Genomic DNA, 23,563 nt, shown 5'->3' with positions numbered 1-23,563 from the left:
AATTCAGCAAATAAATCAAATCAAATGAAATACTTGATTCAATTTTTACAGCTTTGAGCTTTTCTCTACGAAAAAAATGAAATAGAAAAACCAAGGTACCAAAATAAAATTCATGACTTAAGTTAATGAGCACCCGGTAGTGTTTGCGTATTGAAATTTTCATCCGCTACGATCGCTAAGATCGCTAATATCGCGTTATCACTCTTATCAAATTGATCGAACTTTTTGAACTTTTTCCTTTTTCAAAATTTGAATGTGAAAATGTGTTCTTAATCGGAATAAAATTTTGACTGGAATTACTCGAGTAAAATTCATGTTTAAACAACTTTTTGAAGTCGCAAAGTCACACGTCATCGCTGATGTATTTCGCTCTTTATCTAGTATAAGATAAACCCTTCATAGTCAGTTATTATGCCTTGGTTGGGTATGTTTCATCATTAACTTCATTCCGAAAATCGTTTTCAGTGTGTTACTTTTCCGATACTCTGCTTTGATCAATTCTCAACTAACAAATGTATTCTTGATTGCAGTTTTTGTCCTACTATTGAGCTGCCCTTAAACTGAAATATGAGGTGAGAATAATTTGTTATTTCATTTTGCAGATCGAAAATCAAAAATGAATAGTATGCACAAAGAGTGTAACGAATTAAAGCAAAAATACGACGCTTGTTACACCGTCTGGTTTACCGATAGATTTTTAAAAGGAGATACAAACGAGGAAATGTGTGCTCCTCTGTATAAACTGTATCAACAATGCTTAAAGGTATATTTTTAATGTTATTTTATATGCGCAGTGAAAACTATCCAATGGAATCATGTCGACAACTTAAAGAGCAATATGAGGCTTGTTTTAATGTTTGGTTTCCTGAGAAATTCTTGAAGGGAGATAATAATGATAGTATGTGCAAAGAACTTTTGAAATCGTACACAGATTGTGTTCAGGTATTCAATTACGTTGCTATGATACCTTGGATAAATTTTCCTCGTTTATATTTTTACTCACTTACGAAATGTTTTTCATTTTGTTGTAATATCTTGCAGAAAAACATGAAAGAACACAATATTAGTATAAAAGAAATCGAGAACGATAATTTTGAGGTGGAGAAGAACGCAAAGCCGCAGTCAAGCAGTAATTCTAAGTGATCTTGGTGTACATTTCCACTGTTTTATTTTCATGTGTTATGTTGTAGTTATTTTTAAAATATAGGAAATGATTTTCAAATGTTTGATAATTTTTCTATTTTTATACTTGGTTGGAAATTCTGCATCTCTGGGAAAACGACGTTTTTATAGAATCTTTCAATCTTGATTTCAATTTAAACGCATTGAAAGCGGTAAATTTCATTGAACATCGTATCAACTCCGTGAAAAATAATTACGCCGGTGGAAAAAATAATCTAATTGAAGCTGGCCGTCACTTCAATGAGTAAAGAAACAGGATACACTTAGCATTTTATATTAGCATAATGAATACAAAAAACATACAATCTTTCTAGCACAATCTAGTAACTTTAACCTTAATTACAATTTACTTGGAAGTAAAACTTTTCAAATCCCTCAATAAACTGATGTAAGAGCTATGTTCGTAAGCTGTGCTGAGTTGCGATACATTCATTACGAATTCATTTGTAATACCTTTCTCATCCAAGTAATTCATTAGTAAATCGTACAAGTACTGGAACACAATAACACGTGGGTAAAAAAAAATGACGCAATACGAACTACTCTGATGATTATTCAACTTACCCCATCAAGGATGCCTCCAGAAACTCTATAATTGGTCTCCTTCGCTTCTCCTTTGTAAGAACTGACTTCTTCGATAACAAATACATCGCCTGAAAAACAAAAGTAATTAAAATGCTGATAAACCGCAATCATGAGCTCAAAGAAATCAAGATTTTACCGCCCATTTCTTCATCATCATCGGGACCCACTTCATCTGCAGAATAATTACAAATAAATTCTAGGGTAGTATCGCCCCTCTTGATAGCTATACTAAATTCTGGTTTCGACGAAATTGAGGCAACGCGGTTTTCATCAGCTTCATCACCATCGATACCTTCATTAGGATCGTAGGCGTCCACTGAATCATTGATGTTGAACCTGATCGTGATGCTAAAATTTAAACAAATGGTAAGAATAAGAATGCGCAGCGATACACCATGATAAAAAAGGATGATGAAATTACGTTTCTCCGGGAATAGATTTGACCAAAGTAACTTCAGAACCGTTCAATTTCACATCAAAGTCATCGATTTTCGACGGAATGGTCTTATTTTTTTGTAGTTTTTGCTCGGCACTTATTTCTTGTTCGAGAAACTCGGCTAGCTCATTTTCACCTGAGGAAATCACATGACTGTTAAACTACTGATCACCATAACACATCTAAGATACAAATGTCAATAATGCTCACTTTTAGTGGAATACAGTTTCGGCGAAGTATTACATTTGTTCCACACAGCGGTAGATCTATGTGCGATATTGGCTGTAGATTTTGGGCATGTATTCCATAGAGTACTGTATAGCCGCTGTTGGGTATTCTCCGGCTTGATGGTTCGTCTGAATAAGTTCATAAAGCCTGAACTCGGGTAGAATTTGAGTGAAGATCTCATGACGCCGCTCATTTTGATCATTTGTTGTTATTCAAGGATTATTTATACTTATTCTTGACGCACTAACCAGAAAATCAATCAAAATTCCACAAATTCGCGAAATAAAAATTACCGAAATTGATTGATAAAGAAAAACGTGCAGAAATAAAATCGCCGATAGAACGACACAACTGTGATGGAAAAGACAAGTAGTAAAGTACTTTTTAGGTTTTCTATTGGGCTTTTTGATATCAAAAACATTTTTACAGCATCGATTGCTCCAGGACGATCTTAATATTTTGGTCTATGCTATGTTATCAACCTTTGACTATATATACATGGACTACTATCTTCATTGTTGCCGATGAAGCCGAAGTAATAGAGGTACTAGATCGGGAGCATCGGGAATTTTCATGCGCGCGCAGGAATCCCACCCACCCTCGCACCTTCCAATCACGGTGAACCACGGAGCGACGAACACCCTCCTACGTTCCAACAACCGCTTCGCTCGTTGCAACGAAATCTCGCGCATGCTCAGAGCCCATGTCCCGATCTAGTACCTCTATTGCTTTGGCTTCACGATTCCCATTCAACAACAATAGGAGATAGCAGTCCATGTATATATAGTCAAAGTTATCAACATGTTTTTATTTTCTTATCAAAATTTCTTCACATTTATTTTTTCAATTTTCAAATTTTTGAAGTTAAATTTCCAAATTTCCATCATTTTATTTAACAAAATAAATTATTTAATGATGAAATGTGCAATATGTAGTAATGCTGAACCAAAGTATAAATGTCCAAAGTGTCGTATCAACTAGTAAGTAGTAGTAGAATATTACTTCGTATTCAATTTTTCTCGTGTTGTCGTGTTTGAAATGATCTCATAATATGCAGTGAGTATTTTCATTCAACGTTCTATGCTTCTATGTTTTCAGTTGCTCCTTGAAGTGCTGGAAATCGCATTCTTCTCAGAACTGTGAACCATTTAAAGAAACGTTACCGTTAAGGGAAAGTACTCTCGAAAATTTCATGTATAAAACAGAAGATACTGTACCCCCTGAAAAACTGAAGTTATTAGGTAAGTTAATGCCTATTTCTTACTTCCTAAGTACTTGACGAATCATCATATAATTATGACATTTTCATTTCAGAACACAGCGAAGGAGTTCTAGCAACTTTACGTAATCCTCACGTGCGAAGAATCATAGACCTAATTGACAAATCTGATAATCCTGCTGTTGATCTGAAAGAAGCCATGGCAGAACCTATTTTCGTTGAATTCGTTGAAGAATGTTTGAAAATTGTCGAGCCTGAGGAGGAATTAACGTAAATTGTGTGACAGAAACTATGAAGGAATTGATGACTAATGCATAATTCACTCAAACGTCCATTCGACGTTTCTCCAGTTGAAATATCGATGAAATCCGGAACTGGATGTATCCCGACGAGAAGTATCAGTGCTCCATTTCGATTTGTAATACAAACCCCACCAGTTGAATCACTTGGCGAAAATAAGACGAAGCAGTGTTTTGAGACGTTCCAAGTTTTTAATAAATTTCATCAAACACGTTCAACGTGTAATTTATTTTACTTCATATATCATCACAATAACACGTAAAAACTAAACAAAAATTATTATCCGTTTCTAAAATCCACACAGGTGCAAAATTATCTGGCGTTTTCGCATCCTTAGACGCTAACACGAAAACATACAACAAATTAAGAAAAATCTTTAACAATACATTTAAAAAAACACAATTTGAAACGTACATAAATTAACGCGACTAGCGTATTATTGCACCTCTACATATCGGCATTGTAACAACATAAACAAAAATTCATACAACAAAATTCAACTCTTCTCTGTTCCAAACTTACAAAATAGAAAAAAATACGGTATGTATAACGATTTCTTCGTTAAATTAACATCAGTCTTGTTTAATTAAAAAATAACCTTGGATATATGCTTTGCATCGAAATAAAATATATCATTTAAACGAAGACACAATGTATAGGTAATATGTTGTTGTACACGATTTGTAAAAAATCTTAATAAATATTGAAAAGGAACTTTATCAAAAAATATGGTCGTTTTTTTTTAATTTTCACACCTAAAGTTCCGTTCTAAGGGTATTTGGCATGGATGCTTCGTAAGGACGAATATCAGATGGCAAAGATACGCGATCTAGTTCTTTGGCTAAATACCAGTATCGTCTGCGTACATGGAAGGCTGCTGATTTAGGTTGTCTTTCACGTGTAAATACTCCTTTTTTGTTACCACCGACTCGTGTAGTTGCTGAAACAATAATTATTGTTATTGATTAAGATACCTATTCAAAAAAAATGGGTACTTGAAAACAATATTATTTTATTACTTTGAGCTGTATTGAAGTCGGCGAAATTCCAGATCATTTCACCAATAAAGAAATTCTTCTTCCTTAAATTATCAAATGCTTTGAAATGCTCAGAAAATAATTCAATTTGGTATTCTTCAGACCAAACGTAAGATGGACTCTAGAATAACAAAATATGTCTGTAATTAATTTTGCATAATACATAGAACATCGAAGACATCACTGCACTTACCAAATGCAAGCCTGGCATCGTATCTGCGCCATATTCAGACATAAAAACTGGCTTATTATATTTTTTATGCCACTTTGTAGCTTCATCTTCCAACGAAACCTGTATTACTTCTAAACGACCCGGATTAGAATACCAAGCGTTATATCTATTGAATCCAATCACATCCAAGTACTGGCCCTATAAAAGGAAAACACTTCTGTCACTTACTGCTCAACAATTGACCCCAAAAAGATACATAAAATGATCAGCGTTCAGCGAATATACAAATTAAATGCTCGACGTTTGTGTTATTTACGCTAGTAGTATACAAAAATACTAGCGTAAAAAATTACTAAGATAATTTCGGCTCTTTTTTTTTCGGTCAACTTGACCACCATGATGAGATTTTCAACATCTAGAATCATCACTCACCAATTTATCAGAATAAAACGAGACTGCTATTGCGGCAGAAACTGGTCTCGATGGATCTAGCTGCTTCACATAGCTCGCCACCGATCTAAAATTAACGTTCTTAAATTAGGTAGGTTTGACTCTCTTTAAGCAGCAAAACAATGTGCGTCGTCAAACTACATATAGGGCGTGAGCAGTTGACCGGTGGCATACACTCATACTCTCCTACATATCGAACGATTCGTACAAAATTTGTACATTATCACTGAACATTGACATAAAGACGAAATTAACTCACCGCAAGATCTTCACTGTACCCCCTATTTAAAGCAGCGGTTAAAGGACGCGAAGTCTCAATACTCCTTACAAATTCCGTTAAGGATCTATAACGCACATATACATACAATGGGGGGTTAGTGGAAGGATTTTCAGGTCGTCGTATCAGACCGTTGTAAAAGTGCGTAGTGCTAATCAAGCGAGATATTTTCGCCGAAATTTACTTGAAATAGTCGTCGGCTTCTTTTAACTGAGATCTTGGTTCGTTAGCGATTGACCACATAATTACACTTGGTCGATTCTTGTCCCGACGAATTAGTTCGGCCATACTGTCCATGTGCTTTTTACGCAGCAACGTGGAATAATTTCTGCAAAAATAGGCAGGTTGCAGGAGAAATTATCATCATTAAGTAATTAATGAATAGAGTTTTTTAATAAAGTAATGCTCATTTCGTGTCAATTTCAATTCCTGTGGCGTAGATAGGCCGGTATTCTATTTAAATATTTAAACAGGCACGCTTCATTTCTCATGTAAGTATTTATTCTCTTCTCTCTTCCTATCGGGAATTTCGGGTTCGCGAAAAATTACACTTAACGTTAGGTAGGTAATAGAACTCACTCAACATCAACTCCTGGACATTCGTCGATAATCATTATACCCTGTTGATCAGCAAAATCCATGATTTCTTCAGCATAAGGATAATGTGATGTTCTATAAGCGTTTGCTCCAATCCACTTGAGTAAATTATAATCTCTCGTCACCAAAGCCAGATCTAATCCTTTGCCTCTAATCTGCAAACCAACAAAATTATTAATCACATTTCAAACAAATAAATAGGTAGTACCATATTTTTTTTAAAAAAAAAGGAAATTTTATAGAATAAAATAAAAGGAATATAAAATTAAAATAATTTCAATCTTTTGGGTAGGTATTGCAATTTAACAATTCATTCGTACATTTGAATCCTCATGTCTTCCAAAACCTCTCAAATAAATCGGTTTGCCATTGATTAAAACACTGGTATTATTCCAAGTCAAGCTTCTGATGCCAACTGGTTGCCTGTAAACGTCATTCGAGCCCCATTCTTGCTCAGATATTTGCACCTAAAAAAAAAATTAAAAAAAAAACGAATTTAGAAATCATCTATTTTTAAATTTAAACTTGATCATGCAATGAAAAAATCTCATTTAGTACTTGTAACGTATACATGTAGCCTGGATTCGGATCCATTAAATATGGCCACCATAATTTAGCTTTGGGTACTTCGATCGTTCCAGAAAGGCCACTCAGAGTTGAATTTCTATTCTTCCTTACGATAAAATTGCTTTCATGATCGAGTAAATCGACAACACACATAATCGATTCAGTTCCATGAGGTATTGCTCCACCAATAGTAATATTGTAATGAATTAAACCTGAAAAAAAAAAGAAAAAATAGGAAAAATGTAGGTAATGCCTTGCGAGATGAGCTATCGAGCGATTGAGAAAATGTTTACCTGTAGTTCCATCGGATTTAATATCAGTTAAAATGTGTATATCGTCTATGTATACTGCCGGAGTAGTGTATAAATGCACAGAACGATGGATACCGGCGTAATTGAAGAAATCAAACGTATAGCTCTGAACTGTTTCCACTCCGAAATCTCTGAAAAATAACGTAAATTCGTATTAATCGTATTCTCATTCGAATAAGCCACGTTAAAACTAAATGAAAAAATTTTTCGCAATCTGAATGATTTCCATGAAAACAAGAAGGACCGTATACTGTTTATATTTTTAGCTCGAAAAACCCTTTCATTGATTTTCCATGTGAAAGTAATTTTTCACCTCACGCGTAACAGCTGCAAAAGTCGTTTATGAATCGAAAAGAGAGTTTTCCAAATGGAAAATTTATTTCTTCCAACATAAGGTAATAAAAATTCATAGGCCAGGAAAATTACACTTTTCCAAAATGGTCGAGCTACTTTTTCCAAGTCATAAACATTTTTCTTCAACCGTAAGCAATACGCCTGTCAATACAAGATTATGCTATTTTTCATACGCAGCAGTCGTTTACAACAGAGTGAAAGGAAACTGAAAGATACAATTATAATTTTTCATCCGTGATAAATGATTTTTTTTTTCAAAACCGGAAATAAATATTCATTTTTCTAGTGTAGGTACCGATATAGGTAGGTAGTTATTTACAATCGTACGGGAATTATCTGCTATTATACGAATCCACAAAAAGGAATAATCATCTATATTTTTTTATCCTGCCAAGAAAAATACCCTCGGGAAATGAGAAAATTTACGTCATCTCGATTTCAGAATTTACATAACGAAACATAAAGCATAATATAGCACATGCTACGAATACGCACAGGTATAAAATTTCATGCAATATAATAAGTTTCAATCGTAAAATGAACTTTTAATGAGTTTTGCTCTTCGGGTTTCATGTTTTTTGAAAGCAATACGAATATTGGTCGGGAAAGCCGATAAATATGGGTATTCGCACAAACTCTTACTTTTTTTGAAAAAATTTCAAATACTTGGTGAAAAATAAACACGACGAAATGAGAAAATCAAAACTCAAATCCGAACAACGATGTCTAAAAATTAGAATCAATGATGTGAAAATAGGTTCTCGATGAATTATCAGTATGAAAAATAAATTATAATAACGATTTGACGTCGAGATGATAAAGAATTACTGAATCTCCTTACGTGTTCAATTCCTGCAAAGTTCCTTGGGGTAATGTGGTTTGTAAAAGAGTATTATCAACAGCTACGGTGACTCTGTTTTGTTTCCCAAATTGTAAATACGAAGCTATTTCCCGATGGAATGGCAAATGACCAATTTCATGGCTCATAACTAAATGCCCATTAATCCACTGTGGAACATAAAAAGACCATTACAATAATTATATTAGATTGCGTCAACCTATTACTTTATATTGTAAGTAGGTAGGTACTCATAATCAAGCATTTTGTGCATTTTTTTTTTTTTTCAATAATTATGCTAAGTGATAGTAAATTTACAAACAGGTAGGTAGGTAATGGTAGATTACATATTCTTGAAGCGTTCAACGTACCACTTGTGCAGCATAATGTACACTACTGAATCTCAACCAAACGTGATATCCAAGCTGACGCCAAGAGTCAGGTACGAAAAACGTTTTGTCGTACCATACAAAACCAACATGGTCTCGGATTTTTTTATCGACTGTTATATCATTGTAACTACTTGGCACTGGCATCGGTATAACTGGTCCTGTCTAAATGGCAAAAACGCGATTAAAATATTTATACAATTTAACCACACACTGTAAAATTAGTAGGTATTGCCCAGATGAGCGATAGAAAAACGTGTATTTACTTTGCTTAAATCCTTCGAGTACCATTTTTCTTTGAATCCTAATAAAGGATCAGTGTCTGAAAGTCTGAAGTTCCAAATACCATCCAGTGATTTCACTTCCCTGGATTCAGATTCGCGTGGATATAGTATGCCTCCTTGGATTGAATTCGTACTGGAATCTGATGTTATCACTTTGATCCATAACGCCAGCAGGAAAAATATTTTCGACATTTTCGTTGGACCTAGTATCGGGCATACGACGTTCTGAAACATAAAAGTATTCTAAATGAATGATTGGTGGAAGATGGAAGTTAATTAAGGTGCTTGACTTCTTAGTTCTAATTCTTAAGTGTCATTCTAGAAAGCCTCTGGGGGCTCTAAAATTACTTGGAAAGGTACAAGAAAGTCGAAAGAAACCGAAAGAAGAAATTTTAAATAGGTAGGTAAGTGCAAAATTTCAGGCATCGGGCATCGCAGCAAAATGCGAAGTGTATAGGATGATGGGCATGGGAGTGGGACCCACCAAAATAGAGGCACTGCACTTAATGATTTGAATTTTGAACTGAACCAAAAAAATAAAATAAAATAAAAATTTAGAACTAATAATTTATTACAACTTTTATTTTTGTATTTTTATTTTTTTTAAAATAATATTAATTTGTCATTTGGTCATCATCTGGTCGTTATTTTATTAATTATTAAGTATTTATTATTGTTGATTCCTTATTCGGTTTCTCATTCGTTTTCGTTTTCCGACTGACGATTACAGTTTTCCTCAATTTGGTCAATTTCTCATAATTCTCAAAATCAATCCTTATTCGGGTTATTCCTTCTTTCATTCCTTCAGAGTTCAGAGGTTTCTTTCTCCCTTTCTTCGTTATTTTTTTTCTATTTCTTTATCCGTTTCAAGTTTTTACTTTTTACAGGTAAGGTACAACGGTACAAGCTCAAGCATAACCATAAGTCACCATAGCATTGAGTTGACCTAACCCAACTTTGAAAATGAAAGTGAAAGCCTCTCATGTTTGTCTGTCACATCTTATTGTTTATCAACTCTACAGGGTGCCCAGAAATATCGTTAACCCATAAAAAAGTTTTCCGCTACATATTTCGGTTGGTCACAGTGAATGATAATAATGATAGCACATGATTGGTTGTTGGACTGGAGAGATAACATTCCACCAATCATATGCATTCATTTCACGTTGCCAACCTATACACTTTTAAGGGCCGATTCCGCATACACGATTGCATACCCGGTCCGCCTGATTTTCGAGTGTTGAGATCTCGAGATCTATCCGACGAAAATCGATGAAATTTGAAATATAGATACTATGAAGCAATTAGAAAAAAATGTCGGATGGGATTTTTAATTACTTGAATAGTTTCGGAATTATCAATGATTGAAAAGTGTTCAAATTTCGTTCATTTTCAATTTCAAATTCTGCGAAAAATACTCAATCAAATGAAAATCGCTTCCGACATTTTCTTTTAATTGTTTCAAAGTATATATATTTCAAATTTCATCTAATTCTGTTCAGTAGATCTCCAGATCTGAAGATGCATGCTGATAAGCAAGGTTTACACGCTGCTAGTTTATTCAATTCAAACTACCGCAAGTAACTTGATTTTTTAATTAATTGACAGATTATCCATTCTATTTCAGTTTCACGATGAAAAATAATAAATACAAGTAAATTTATTTGATCAGAGATGATTAAGTACTTGAAAGTGAATGTACTTGAATTAAGTAAACTTGCAACGTGTGAATCTTAGTCAAGGATTCTGCCTGCTGCTTATGCAATAAAGTATGCGGAATCGGCCCTTAATGAAAAACTTTCTTTGTTTTGGGGTTCACGATATTTCTGGGCACCCTGTACATGCCATCGTGACGAAGTGACGATTCATTTCAATCATGCCAATCATGGACGACATGGGTTCCCGCCGCCGCCGCGCCGCAGGAGTTTCATTATTTCATTTCATTTTTATCAATAGTAAAAGAAGTAAAAGTAAAAAGTGAAAAAAAGTTATACTTTATAGTTTATACTCGACTCGACTTGAGACTTGAACGATACCATAATTACCCTAAGTAAGTACATTTCAACCAATTCAATTCAATCAATCAAAATATTTCATTCTTATGTACAATAAGTTCTCTTTCAACAGAAATCAAAATTGAAAAGAAATTATCTACGAACTAACTGCGAACGATGAAGACTTGCAAACAGAATAAGAGATGATTATCAAAAAAATACTCAAACTTCGTAGAACTTACAAAACAGCATTATTTTCCAGCACTGGGTAAGTCAACTCTCAAAACATCAAAAACAATTTATACTTACATTGTTATCCTACGATTCAAATAATAACAATTAATGTGTAGTGTCACACACAACACGAAAGAACACTGAACATTTGTCGCAAAAAACTCAGAAAACTACAAAAGTATAGAAGTAATCGCGCATCAACTTCACTATACAGAAGAACCTAACACGTCCTGCGGGTAATCTATAACACCAAACACACGTATCACTACTCCGGCGATCGAATTAATTAAGTATGGAACTTTCGGCGTTTGCAGTACTTTCACCAAGCCAAGCGTACAGGAAAACTGGACGCTTATCGAATCGAAATGGAAATGGAATCGCATTGTAACAGGTAAAGTATTGTATGAACTTTTCCATCCAGTGCATATTGCACAATAAAAAGTGATTTGCTGTTATTGACCTCTCATATAAGCGTATTTCCGTATACAAGAACCCTGACACTAGTCGACAGCTAGCGAATAATGAATGTATATTTGCCATTTGCCCAAATTAATTATACCGATGTGAGCGAATATAACGGATAATTCGATCAAAGCTTTTATAATCTATTTCCGTTGTCCATATTTGTTGGATTTTTTTTCTCAATGCTATAAGATCGCCTTTGGTTGAGATGGTTGAGAATATGATCGACGATGCGTGACCGCGTTTATAAAGATGCGATGATTTAAGACCGTTTGGATTTCTATACTTAGTCTGTCGGAGTTGAAATCTCAGAGGAAAAAATGGGACCCTCTTGAAGACTTGCAATATGGGCCTTGAGTCAACTATTAAAATTTGTCTAGATTGACTGGACTACAGACTTCATGTGTAATGTGTAATATGGAAACAATGTAAAGATTATTGAATTTATTTCCCTTACTCTTTCTGCTACAGATATGACGTAATGGATTAAACGGTACATCAGGTCGTGATTGTTATGGCGTTAAAGCTGTTCATTATATAAATTTATTAGCCATGTATTCTGAATTGGCACGCCTCCGTTATGAATTTATCACATTAGAGTTCAAATCACCTCCATTCCATCTACTCACTGTTGCCGGTAATCCAAATGATCGTATATACAGAATGTAAACGACATTATGTAAAATGTTATAGTTTAATAGCTGTGCGTACCCAGTATCTACATATAATCATGCTAATTCCATCGGCGATTTTTTTAAGCACTCGTTATTATGGTACCGATGAAACGATGTACGTACTACGTTGTTATATCATCGTTTTAATTGCACACACATTGATAATTAAATGTGTCATGGCAGATAAGGAAACCCCTACAAGTATCTTTATTTGTTCACGTGTAGGTACTTATATTCTTAAAAAACGAACTAGGTACCTATGCGCAAAATATTCCCCCTCAATAGCGTACCTAATACCTATCACAGAAGATAACTTAATTCATTCAAGTGAGAACAACGTGATAAATGCGTTCCAAGATAATATGTTTCATACCGATGATGATGAGCTCCGAGTGTTATTAGATATTTCACAAATGCGAATACATTTATCTATTCTCGAATTTCTCAATGCACGAATAGCTTTTCGTTTCCAAAATACGAGTAGGTAACTGGATATCAAACAAAACATTTTCTGTTTCCATTACGAATAATCTGCAATAACGACGCTTCAGGGCTTAGAATTCATTTCGAGCGAGATTTTTATATAGAAGCTGCTACTTTTTTTTTTCAAGTTTTGATATTAAACGTGATATTGAACCCAAGAAGATCGCATTTAGCCTTAGGTACTTGGCATTTTTATATCAAATCGGACGCTACGAATGGGCGTATCTTCGTACGTATAGACTATGTAAAAAAATTCTAAACTGCTGTAACGCTTATTGGAATTTTTTCATGTTAACATAACATCGCTGACTGCGGCTGGTGTGAACAATTCCTGAGGATGTTAGGGCTTCTCAGAGTGCTCCTTTATCAAGTGCCTAATTACTGATTAAATCATTACCTGTATCCCAAACTATATCGAAGGTGTAATGTAAAAATTTTGTTAGTTTGTAAAACTGGAAAGAGACTAAGTCTAGAATTACATTATTTTTACTAGGTATGGTACATATGAAACATACATTTGTAAATATACATAATAAAAATTGTTTCACCTATTTTTTGTTTCAGGTAAGACGATATTTTTGTGTGTCTTTAAACTTACGGAGCGCGTCCTTAAAATATCAATTTACTGAAATATGCTAATGATATTATCGAAACGTTGTGAGAATAGCTGATGTGGAATCATGTGGAACTACAACGCTTTTTGCCGAAGATTTACTTATGGGTAATAATATTTTCAATGATTCTTTTCAACAATTTCGAGGACCTTGAGTGTTTTCTACCATTTTTTTTTCAAAAAACTCTTATTACTTACTGAAACCGAAATCGAAACTTTCAAGTTTCTAAAAATTTTAATCACAAGAAAATTTCAATTCACGAAAAAAAATTTCTATAAAAGTTTTCAGCTACGTTAATGCGATACGAACGAATCCATTTTAATGAAAAATATAACGAAAGCGTTTTTACTCGTAAAGCAACCAAATCGCAGTTTTTCAAAACTACGCGAAGATAATTTATTTTACAACATGGAAGTTCAATAACCTATTTGGGACCGAATCCAAGCATCGGAGCCGAAGAAATACCATTATATGATCCATTATTTAAATATTCCTAAACTGAAATTAAGTTTATAATGGAAATACCCTGCTACTTCGATTATGGCCGCTGAGCAAATTGAAGAAAAAAAAAAATGAAGAATACCGTCGCATCAGCTGTCATCTTGATACTATCTCATTAATGTCCGAAACAGCTGTACACTAACGAAATGTTTCAAACCGCATATAGAACACGAAAGATGAAAATAATTCAATCGAAAGAATAAATTGCTCGTACTACGACTTTTCACAGATAGAAACTTTCGATCATTAAAGGCCCATTTACTAATATAATCCAGCTGGCGATGGCGCGTGTATCTTAATCCTGGAAAATAGTCATCATTTCATCGTCTAAATTTTGGAGGCTTTTCACAGAAAATGAAGAAAAATTACTCGAACAATACGACTAATTACGATAATTACGGCGGAACGGTTACGCGTAGGATTTCAGTTTAATATTTATACCCGCTTGCGTCTATTTAATAAACCCAGGAATTGGTGCTAGTTCTGGGTATTTCGTTAATCGATTTCAATATTCATTTTACGTCGCTATACGCCGAAATGTATTATTCTAATACTTCGAAAACATTCCCCATAATACATACCTACTTGCATTATGCTTTCTTAGAGTTTTCACTCGATATAAATACACAGTTTACCGGATGGTTGAATTTAATAATTTCGAAATCGCTGCTCCGTATTTGTGATATTCCTATTGTACCAGACCTTAGCTGGATATTTCTAGTTATACATGATCGAATTTCATCCTTTTGGTACCTACGTGTTTATAAATTCCATGGCGATAACAGAGATAGGAAGTCAGAATGTGGGTAGGGTCGAGTCACTCGAGTCTCATAGTTGGACTTAATTTGTGCACTTTTAAACGTAATTAAGTAATAGGTACCTATCACAGTACTTTTCGAAATTTGCGAATGAGACTCTACAATGTTTTCATTCTTATCTAATTTTATTTATTCTCGTATTTTGAGGGGAAAAAAATACTTACAGACAACGAATTATCAAAATTTTGCTCAGCTATTTCCCATTCAGTGCGGTTCAAAGTGTTCAATATCCATTTTTCATCTGAAATGGTACTTCCCAGAGAATTTTTCAAAACATGGTCGTTCATTATGTACATCTCTAAACAGTCTTGTGTAGAATTTACCGAACAAAATTGAAAAATGTGAAAATACTCAAAAACTGTCATTTTCAAGCTAACATTTTGAAAAACATTCAACATAACGTTACAAATATCGTGCTCCATTTTTCCGAGTGTAAAAATCGCGAAAAACACACCAAAATCTTGTACGTAGTACTGTTTTAAAACGCAGTTTAGTTTTGATTAGGTATATTTTAAATCGACTCCTTGAAATTCAGTCTTTTACATATTATGATATTTTAACCTGACTGACGTACGTATTTTTATATTTTCATTTTAGCCAATAGGGAGCTAATTGCCATTGAATACTCTACCTGAACCTGAAACCTGATAGCACATTTCTTATCAAGTTTATTCGTTTGTAAATCTTATAGAGAAAGAAAATGTTTTACAATGTAAATTTATCTTTTTATAGTACATACTACAAATGTTGATTTTCTCCTTCCCCCTACCCTACCCCCTCGCCTAGATAAAATCTAATGAAAAAAATAACATGAATTCTAATATGGTATTTATTTTGAAATTTTGCATTTTCATGCCCGTTCCATTTTTTTTTTTTTTATAACAACACAGGGAGCCCCTTCCGCTCCCCCCAAAATTGAAAAAAAAAGGTAGGTAAATGCGAATTTAGTGTTTCACTTCTTTTACTGGACGAAACTTTATTGAAAAGGTTTTTATAAAGAATTAATAAAAAATACTCTTGCGAGACGCGTTTTGGTCTACTCAGCTCTTCTAAATAATTCCCCTTTTGATTTAAAAACGACGCCCCCGTCTTCTAAATAATTCTGGCCCTTAGAACCTCTCCCTCGCCCATCAAAAATCGCAAAATGAGGTGTAGATAAGATTTGGTTATAATACCTATTTTTTGAAAAAGTTTAAATTTCTTCGTCAAAATTCTATTAATAAGTTTCCTTTTCGAAAAAGAACTTCCGTCAGTCCCTCGAGCAATGTTGGTCTCGCAGACTCCCCAAAATCTGAAAACTTGAAATAAGTAAAAGTCAAAGTCGATAATCAATTTTCATAATTATCGAAATTCAGGCATTTTTTGTATTTCCTTCCATGGGGGGGGGGGTGGAATTGAAATCGCAAACCCCTAATTTTCAACCCCCCCCCCCCTTGTCACGGTGTTTTGAGAAAAAAATCGAAGTACTACCTACCTAAATTATTTTTTCATTGTTTAGAAAAAGTTTTGGAAATATAAAAAAGTAACATTCACTTTAAGTACAAGGTACATAAGTACTAAAATACAAACTTGAATGCTAAATTTTAGATTTAGAGCAATTTCCAAAGTTTCGACGTACTTAATTGTGATATCGTTTTCGCACTTTGAGATTACGTCATTTTGAACCTGTTTGAAATGAAAATTTTTAATCACTTTTTTTGGCTCATCAAGTAATAGTGTTCATAATTCAAAAATTTCAATGTGGCAACTTTAATAGATTCTGTTTTTAGATAATTTTGACCCACCCCCTAAAAAATTCAACATTTTTAAAAAAAGCTACCAAAATTTATTACATATTTTGTTTTTTCAAATTCTTTCATTATTGTAGTTTTTATTGCAATTTTTTCGATATTTTCGAACTCCCCCTCGCGTCCCCCCCCCCAAATCCCTGTCGAAATTACGTTGAATATCCCATTTTTTTGTTTCATTTTCTGAGGGGGATTTTTACTAAAGAACCATTATTGAAAAATAATGTTTTTTTAGTCGATTTTATCGTTTTTTTTTCTTAAGAAAACACGTGACACGATGACAGATTTTCTGAGGTAGGGAGAGGAGAGGGTAGAGGGTGTCACAAAACTGAAAAGCTGCTAAGAAAAAAAGGTCGAACAAATTCAACTTAGTAAGTTTGATATTTGACAGACATTCTAAAATATGAAAATTTGAACAGAAAATTAGCCCAGTGCAAAGTACCAGGATGAGTACGAGACTGCGAGTTCAAAAATGAATTTTCAACCAATGAGCAGGTACCTACCTAATTTGTAAAAATGTGAAAAATCAAAATTTCGAAAAAAAGAATATGACGAGCATTTTGGGGGGGGGGAGCAGGTATCGTCTGGTGTGTCCATACAATCACCTGACTCGGAAACAATCGCAATTTGACTTTTTAGGAACGAAGCCTCCAGTGAATTTTCAAATTTCTCCAGAAATTTAAAATCGTTCCAGAAGGGCCTAAAATGAATTTCACCTCCTGAAATTTTGGTTCCGGGGGTTTTGGGACGTGCTCTTTAATCTGGTTTGGATTCATTCAAATCGGAGAGTTTCAGTTCAAAAGAAAAAGTGAGTTTAATTTGGAAATCAGTACTTCTGAAAATTACGAGGTTTTTTTTGTGGGGGAACGCGAGGGGCACAGTCCCCACAAAGAAAAGTTCGAAAATATCAAAAAATGTAAATAAAACCTAAAAAAATGAAAGAATTTGATTTTGGTAACTTTTTGGAAAAAGGTTGAATTGTATTTCTTTTTTTAGCAACGAAAAAATAATTTAGGTACTTCGATTTTTTTCTCAAAACACAGTAACAGGGAGGGGGGAATGAAAATTAAGGGCTTGCAACTTCAATTTAGCATCTCCTCCCCCAGGAAGGAGGAAGGAAATACAAAAAAAGGCCTGCAGTAAACCATACGTAACGAAAGCTGAAAATTCAAAATCAACTCTCATTTTCAAAAACATTATAAACAATAGGCTGCACAATTTTAAACTTTTCCCCCCAAAAATATAAGTATTTTCAAAATACGGGGGGGGGGGGAGAGAAGAGGTGGCTTCTTTAAGGAACCTAGATCTCAGAATGAAAAATATTCACACTTTTGATATTGAGAAAATCTAAATAGGTACCTATAACTAATTTTTTCCAAATTTTCAGATGAGTGCTCTCGATTCAGCATACATTTTAAAACTGAACTTTCGCAAATAAAAAGTCAACTTTGATAATTCAACATTTTCAAAGAATTATTTTCAATCTTTTTACAACACTTCTCGAAGTTGCACAAACAGATTCATCGACTGATTTTATTTTATATGTACCTACTTATGGCTCCAGATTTGGGTATTGAAACAAAAAATTACTGTACAAAATAATATGAAGTCAAGATCCTCTCGCTCAATGATGGAGGGAGGAGAGGTCTGCACTAGAGTGTAATAGTGACAGTTTTCTAATCAATTCAGCAGGAAGAAATCAGATGACCTGAAGCAAGATGGGACGGAATTCAATGGCCACGCTACGAATGATATATGCAAATTCGAAATAGGGCAGGCATTTAAAAGGACCCCCATCAAGCCCGACCTGACTTGAGGTTCGACTTATTGAACTCCTGCTCGCGATTAGAAAATTCTGAACTTTACCTGATATGGGCGTAAAAGTAATCAAAAAGAAAATCAACAAAATTCAGTCGCATTTTTCGCATGTAAACTTTGACCAACGTTGTTAATTATTTTATTTGCGCAGTTCCGGAAGAAGCATGAAAATAGGCTGTGCGTGTATCAGTATCGCCATCGCCATCGTACAAATACATAAGCCTTGGAAAAGTTGAGCTACATACGAAGGTCTGCTCTGCTCTGATCTGCAGATCAATTGTATAGAAATTACAGGCACACGACGACGTAAGTTGAGAGAAGCAGCTTAATAAACGAAACCGCCTGCCTTCACGTCACCCGTCACACTGTCAGCTTCAAACAAATCGATGCTTTTGATGGTAACGAGCCGTGACAAGAAGATGTTTAAAAAGCCGGACTCTATACAATACGGTGGCGCTTCTTGATGGATACGTTTTACAAGCCGAGCCAAAGGACAATGTATTTTTCATCTTGTATGGCAGACTACATTACAAGTACGATCGTTCCCTTCGCCGTGCCGTGCCGCAGCAACCATCGCATCGACTTCGAGCATTTCGCTTCTCGTGTCATTTAATCGTGAACTTAACGGCCTTCCGTGACTGCTGAATTTCTTTACAAGCGTTCGATGATTTTTCGTGGCCTAATTTTGTTTCAACCTACGCCTACGTACGACCGACGACGACGGAAGGAATCACGGTGATTTTTACCGTAACTAAATAGCCAGGCAGGCGCTTTTCGCCGATTAAATTTTCCCTTTTTAATTACTCGAATCGGCTGGCAGAATTTTACAAAGAAGGTGAATTAGCCTAAGCAATAGGCACCATATCGTGGCACAGCCGCTAGGGAAGTGCGGTATATACACCTGGGCGCCAAACTCTTCCAATGATTGCGTGATTACATGCCAGATTCGTGCCTATAAGTCTTATACAGAAGATTCCGCTGTCGTATTGGCTGATTGCTAAATGAATCGGTTTTCGTTCGAGAATGACATTTGTAGTACAGGTTTATGCGACAATTTTCCAAATATTCGCGTGCGACTGTGTTATAAAAATAATTCGCCCGTAACAACCGAACCGTACCGTTTAATCACGCTTGATTGCATTCATAATGCCATATTTATAAAGGTGCCAAGCTCGTGTATCATTTTATCGTCGTCTATGATGTAAACATACCATACGAGTAGTGTCATCGTTTTTGACGCAAAGCATAATGTACTCGTATATATGAGGATAGGCTTTCAAGGATAAAGATTTGCACGCCTTTCAATGATGTCATCTGGACCCGAATGAAAAATGACCTCAGATTTTCCAATCGCCTCAGGGTATCGGTTTATACGAATCGTGTACGTACACCTGATCTCTCTTCACTCGTCGTACGTATGGGCGACTCAATTTGAAAATATTTACTCACTTCATCACTTGTACTTGTGTCAACTCCCGCAATATCAATAATATCTATCGATAAAATATCTGTACGTAATTACGGTGAGAATTACTAAAAAAGAAACAAACACTGTGTGGTGTTACGCATCTTCTCGCTGAACTGATTTATGACTTGTTTATAAGTTTATTATCCCCCACCTTCTTCTCTTCCTGGTTCCGATGGACGCCCTCTATGCCTTTATTTATTATTGTCGCGTGATACCAACAATCACGATCAAAATGTGTTTGAACTATTGCCAATTTTTTTCCTCCTGTTATCGAAAAACATACAGGTAGTTAAAGTTATATGTACTCGTATCTTGAAATCTTCCAACAGTTCAAGTTCAAAGGTTAATTATTATGCTGGGTATCTACGTGCGCGTGTACCTCAATCCTCATTTCACTCTTCTGCCCATTTTACGTTTTTTTTTTTTTTAATAAGGTGGTGCTCGTTGATTACCTATACGTACGTATTGCAGATTTGAAAATACGTATTACGAGTACACGTGTGATGTGATTTTATAACATGGATGGTTCTATGTATTGAGGTATTTTGCTATTCAAGTGCTTATACTCGTACATTGTGTGTTGAATGGGTTGTGTTCATTGGAATACATATAAGATGAATTTGATTTGATAGAGAAGGAACTCTCGTCTCTCGCAGAAATTGTATTTAGATTTTTGAATGAAGGTCATTGAAATCTTTACTCCTCCTTCTTAATATGTAGAATAAATTTTATGTGGTGTTTTTTTCATCTTACAAATCACTTATGACTGTATTTTTTGTCAAATAAAATCGGAATTTTGACTAGGATCACTCAGAGAAAAATCGAAAGAGTTCCTAGAAATTATGTTAAAGGAACGTATTTCAAATATCAGGGAAATTTTTGAGCCGCACAAAGCTGAATCAAAAGAGCATACAAAAATACATCATCAGTAAAAATTTCAGGTGCCTAAAGGGTGTTTCATGATTTTTGGTTACTTTTTTGAAAATCGTTGCCCCAAAAATGCCAAAAAATCAATATTTCACCAAAATGACTTGGACATTTGAAATTTGTCATGTACAATCATTCAACCTCCAGAATTGATTGGAAGCGGTTTCGAACCGTTTTAAGCAGTTCTCGAGCCTTCAATAGATTTTTTTGAAAGTTGCAGAATTGATGGGAGGTAGGTTCATGCTGTTCTGGAGCGTATTTTGGAAACTGGGTACAAATTAAAATCATCTAAATCAACTTGAAGAAGTACGAAACTTCTTGTCTATTTTTTAAAATTTTCCAAAACCCAATTTTTTCAAATCTCAGCTCCACTTTGTGAAGAAAACGAGAAAAATGTTTACCTTTTTGCCTAAAATAGGTACCTACTAAAATGGTAAAAAAATCCGCCTTTTTCAAAGTTACCAAAAAGCCTCGTTTTTTGCTAAAAATTTCTAAAAATTATGGTCGATTGCAAAAAATTTCAAAAAGTCTAATCCTCTTCCCCCCCCCCCCCCGATCGCAAGTCTCGGTTTCTTGACAAAAATTGAAAAAAATAGGTGTCGTTTTTTCGACAAAAATTATGAAGAAGTTTCACTTTTTTTTCAACAATAAATGCCAAAAAGTCTCGCTTTTTGCAAAAAAAATTGAAAAAAGTCTCTATCATCTGCGAAATTGCTGAAAAATTTTACTTTTTCCCCAATAATTGAGCACCTTATGATTCAGCTTTTTTGCCAAAAATGATCAAAAGTTCCGCTTTTTACCAAAAAGTTGCAAAATAGCTCAACTTTTTTGACAAAAATTCTCAAAAAATACCACTTTTTTGGAAATAATTTCCAAAAAGGTGTGTTGTGCTGAAATTGTCAACGTCTTTATTTTAGACAAGAATTCTCACGTTTAAGCAAAATTGCTATTAAGTCTCGTTTTTTCTCAAAAATTAGCCAAAAGTAGGTACCTATGACTTTTTGCCAACAACCTATGTACTTGTACTTTTTGCAAAAATTGTCAAAGTCTTGCATTTTGCAAAATTTAATGTCAAAAATTTCTGTTTTTCAGCAAAATTGCCAAAAATTTCTTAAAGCCTTGCCTTTGTCTAGAATTATTGTCGAAAGTAGCAAAAAGTCTCAACTTTTGCTCAAATGCCTAATTTTTGGCAAAAATTGTGAAAAGTTGCGTTTTTTTCAAAAAAAAAAATTCTAAAAGTCTTACTTACTTTTTTTCAAACATTTGTCCTAATGTGTCTTTTTTTATCAGAATTTGCCAAACAGCTCTTTTGCTGAAATTGCCCAAATTTTGCTTTTTGCCGAAATTTACAAAATTCTTACCTTTGTTACCCCATTACCAGAAAATCTGGATTTTTTTAAAGTCAAAAAGTTGCAAAATCAACTATTTTGATAACAATTGCAAAAAAAACTTATTTTTTCCGAAATTAGTTTGTGTCGAATTCCATTTTTAGATTTTGATTAAAAAACGAAACGTTCTAGTTTTTTTGGTGATTTTTTTCTGCATTAGAACGTCTTACCTAGTTTTCATCACTTTTTCGAACTTTTTTGATTACTTATTGAAGTTACTTTCTCTTGGGAAAAAATGAGTACGAGCCCTGAGTTTATTGATTGTGGTTTCGAGTCCGTTCTGGATCCTCAACCAGCGAGTATCCTGCTTTCAAAAAATGTTGCTTTCAACTGAATGAATTTTGAAATATTGTACAGATACGTACCGACTACCGAGTACCGAAATCGATCACAAAGATTCACGAGAATAGTGTTTTTGTGAACTACATAAGTTGGAAGTGCGTATGCCAATTTTGTCCCTTCTCGAGCATTATTCAAAACTTCTGAAGAGAATGAAAAATTCGTTGAAGGCCCCAGAATGACTCAAAAATGGTTGTTTTTTTTATGAAAGTTTGAAACAATGAAAATCATTCATCCCTGTTTGCATTTTTGACCCCTCCAGAGTCCACAGCAACTAAAAATGCCTGGAGAAAATTAAAAACTCGCTGGAGGCTCCGGAATACAGATTAAAATACATATACCCTAATATGGTTATTTTTGAGTTTAAAAGTGTTGAATTGGAGTAATTTTTCACACTTGTTCATTTCATTTTTAAAAAATTGAAATTGCAAGGTTCAAAATTTATAATACTTAAGGGCCGATTCCGCATACACGATTGCATACCCGATCCGCCTGATTTTCGAGTGTTGAGATCTCGAGATCTATCCGACGAAAATTGATGAAATTTGAAATATAGATACTATGAAGCAATTAGAAAAAAATGTCGGAGGGGATTTTTAATTACTTGAATAGTTTTGGAATGAACAACGATTGAAAAGTGTTCAAATTTCGTTGATTTTCAATTTCAAATTCTACGAAAAATATTCAATCAAATGAAAATCCCATCCGACATTTTCTTTTAATTGTTTCAAAGTATATATATTTTAAATTTCATTCAATTCTGTTCAGTAGATCTCCAGATCTGAAGATGCAAGGTGACAACTGGAGTTTACACGTGGCTAGTTTATTCA

General features: G+C 34.3%; 4 protein-coding genes and 1 long non-coding RNA gene across 12 annotated transcripts in view; 3 read left to right on the top strand and 2 right to left on the bottom strand.

Moving 5' to 3' along the window:
* Positions 1 to 185: 185 nt before the first annotated feature.
* On the top strand, positions 186 to 1,222 carry LOC135842381 (TP53-regulated inhibitor of apoptosis 1-like). Of its 3 annotated transcripts, XM_065359816.1 has the most exons (4): positions 190 to 424; positions 531 to 572; positions 795 to 942; positions 1,042 to 1,222. In XM_065359816.1, the coding sequence occupies exons 2-4, from the start codon at positions 568 to 570 to the stop codon at positions 1,141 to 1,143; spliced, it is 255 nt and encodes an 84-aa protein (XP_065215888.1). In that variant the 5' UTR covers positions 190 to 424; positions 531 to 567; the 3' UTR covers positions 1,144 to 1,222. The 3 variants fall into 3 exon arrangements, with proteins under 3 accessions (XP_065215889.1, XP_065215887.1, XP_065215888.1); XM_065359817.1 differs by lacking the exons at positions 531 to 572; positions 795 to 942 and adding an exon at positions 603 to 763 and having other exon boundaries at positions 186 to 514; XM_065359815.1 differs by lacking the exons at positions 531 to 572; positions 795 to 942 and adding an exon at positions 603 to 763 and having other exon boundaries at positions 188 to 424.
* Positions 1,223 to 1,440: 218 nt separating this feature from the next.
* On the bottom strand, positions 1,441 to 2,774 carry LOC135842369 (complement component 1 Q subcomponent-binding protein, mitochondrial-like). Its single transcript, XM_065359803.1, has 5 exons — positions 2,414 to 2,774; positions 2,189 to 2,339; positions 1,904 to 2,115; positions 1,747 to 1,835; positions 1,441 to 1,675 (listed from the first exon to the last, which is right to left on the bottom strand). The coding sequence occupies exons 1-5, from the start codon at positions 2,631 to 2,633 to the stop codon at positions 1,529 to 1,531; spliced, it is 819 nt and encodes a 272-aa protein (XP_065215875.1). The 5' UTR covers positions 2,634 to 2,774; the 3' UTR covers positions 1,441 to 1,528.
* A 153-nt stretch (positions 2,775 to 2,927) lies between these two features.
* On the top strand, positions 2,928 to 4,700 carry LOC135842379 (zinc finger HIT domain-containing protein 3). Its single transcript, XM_065359814.1, has 3 exons — positions 2,928 to 3,411; positions 3,530 to 3,672; positions 3,746 to 4,700. Exons 1-3 carry the CDS (start codon positions 3,233 to 3,235, stop codon positions 3,922 to 3,924), a joined length of 501 nt encoding a protein of 166 aa, XP_065215886.1. The 5' UTR covers positions 2,928 to 3,232; the 3' UTR covers positions 3,925 to 4,700.
* Positions 4,160 to 23,563, bottom strand: part of LOC135842360 (beta-glucuronidase) — a 32,659-nt gene continuing 13,255 nt past the window's right edge. For 2 of the 6 annotated variants that reach the window (XM_065359792.1, XM_065359791.1), the window contains exons 2-13: positions 9,209 to 9,451; positions 8,925 to 9,107; positions 8,557 to 8,723; positions 7,344 to 7,492; positions 7,042 to 7,262; positions 6,804 to 6,950; positions 6,466 to 6,638; positions 6,071 to 6,214; positions 5,869 to 5,953; positions 5,181 to 5,357; positions 4,970 to 5,108; positions 4,160 to 4,890 (exon numbers count right to left, since the gene is read on the bottom strand). In XM_065359792.1, the coding sequence (XP_065215864.1) occupies positions 4,706 to 4,890; positions 4,970 to 5,108; positions 5,181 to 5,357; positions 5,869 to 5,953; positions 6,071 to 6,214; positions 6,466 to 6,638; positions 6,804 to 6,950; positions 7,042 to 7,262; positions 7,344 to 7,492; positions 8,557 to 8,723; positions 8,925 to 9,107; positions 9,209 to 9,418 (1,980 nt within the window). In that variant the 5' untranslated portion in view covers positions 9,419 to 9,451 and the 3' untranslated portion in view covers positions 4,160 to 4,705. Of the gene's footprint in view, positions 4,891 to 4,969; positions 5,109 to 5,180; positions 5,358 to 5,591; positions 5,677 to 5,868; positions 5,954 to 6,070; positions 6,215 to 6,465; positions 6,639 to 6,803; positions 6,951 to 7,041; positions 7,263 to 7,343; positions 7,493 to 8,556; positions 8,724 to 8,924; positions 9,108 to 9,208; positions 9,452 to 11,529; positions 11,671 to 15,170; positions 15,318 to 23,563 lie in introns of those variants that run through there. The other 4 variants (XM_065359790.1, XM_065359789.1, XM_065359793.1 and 1 more) reach the window with 4 other exon arrangements.
* Positions 11,113 to 12,518, top strand: LOC135842382 (uncharacterized). Its single transcript, XR_010558118.1, has 4 exons — positions 11,113 to 11,276; positions 11,354 to 11,488; positions 11,571 to 11,845; positions 12,388 to 12,518. It is a non-coding gene; the product is annotated as an uncharacterized LOC135842382 (long non-coding RNA).

Source organism: Planococcus citri, chromosome 4, assembly GCF_950023065.1.
Source record: "Planococcus citri chromosome 4, ihPlaCitr1.1, whole genome shotgun sequence".
Classification (NCBI taxonomy): Eukaryota; Metazoa; Arthropoda; class Insecta; order Hemiptera; family Pseudococcidae; genus Planococcus; species Planococcus citri.
This window is presented reverse-complemented; position numbering and strand designations above follow the sequence as displayed.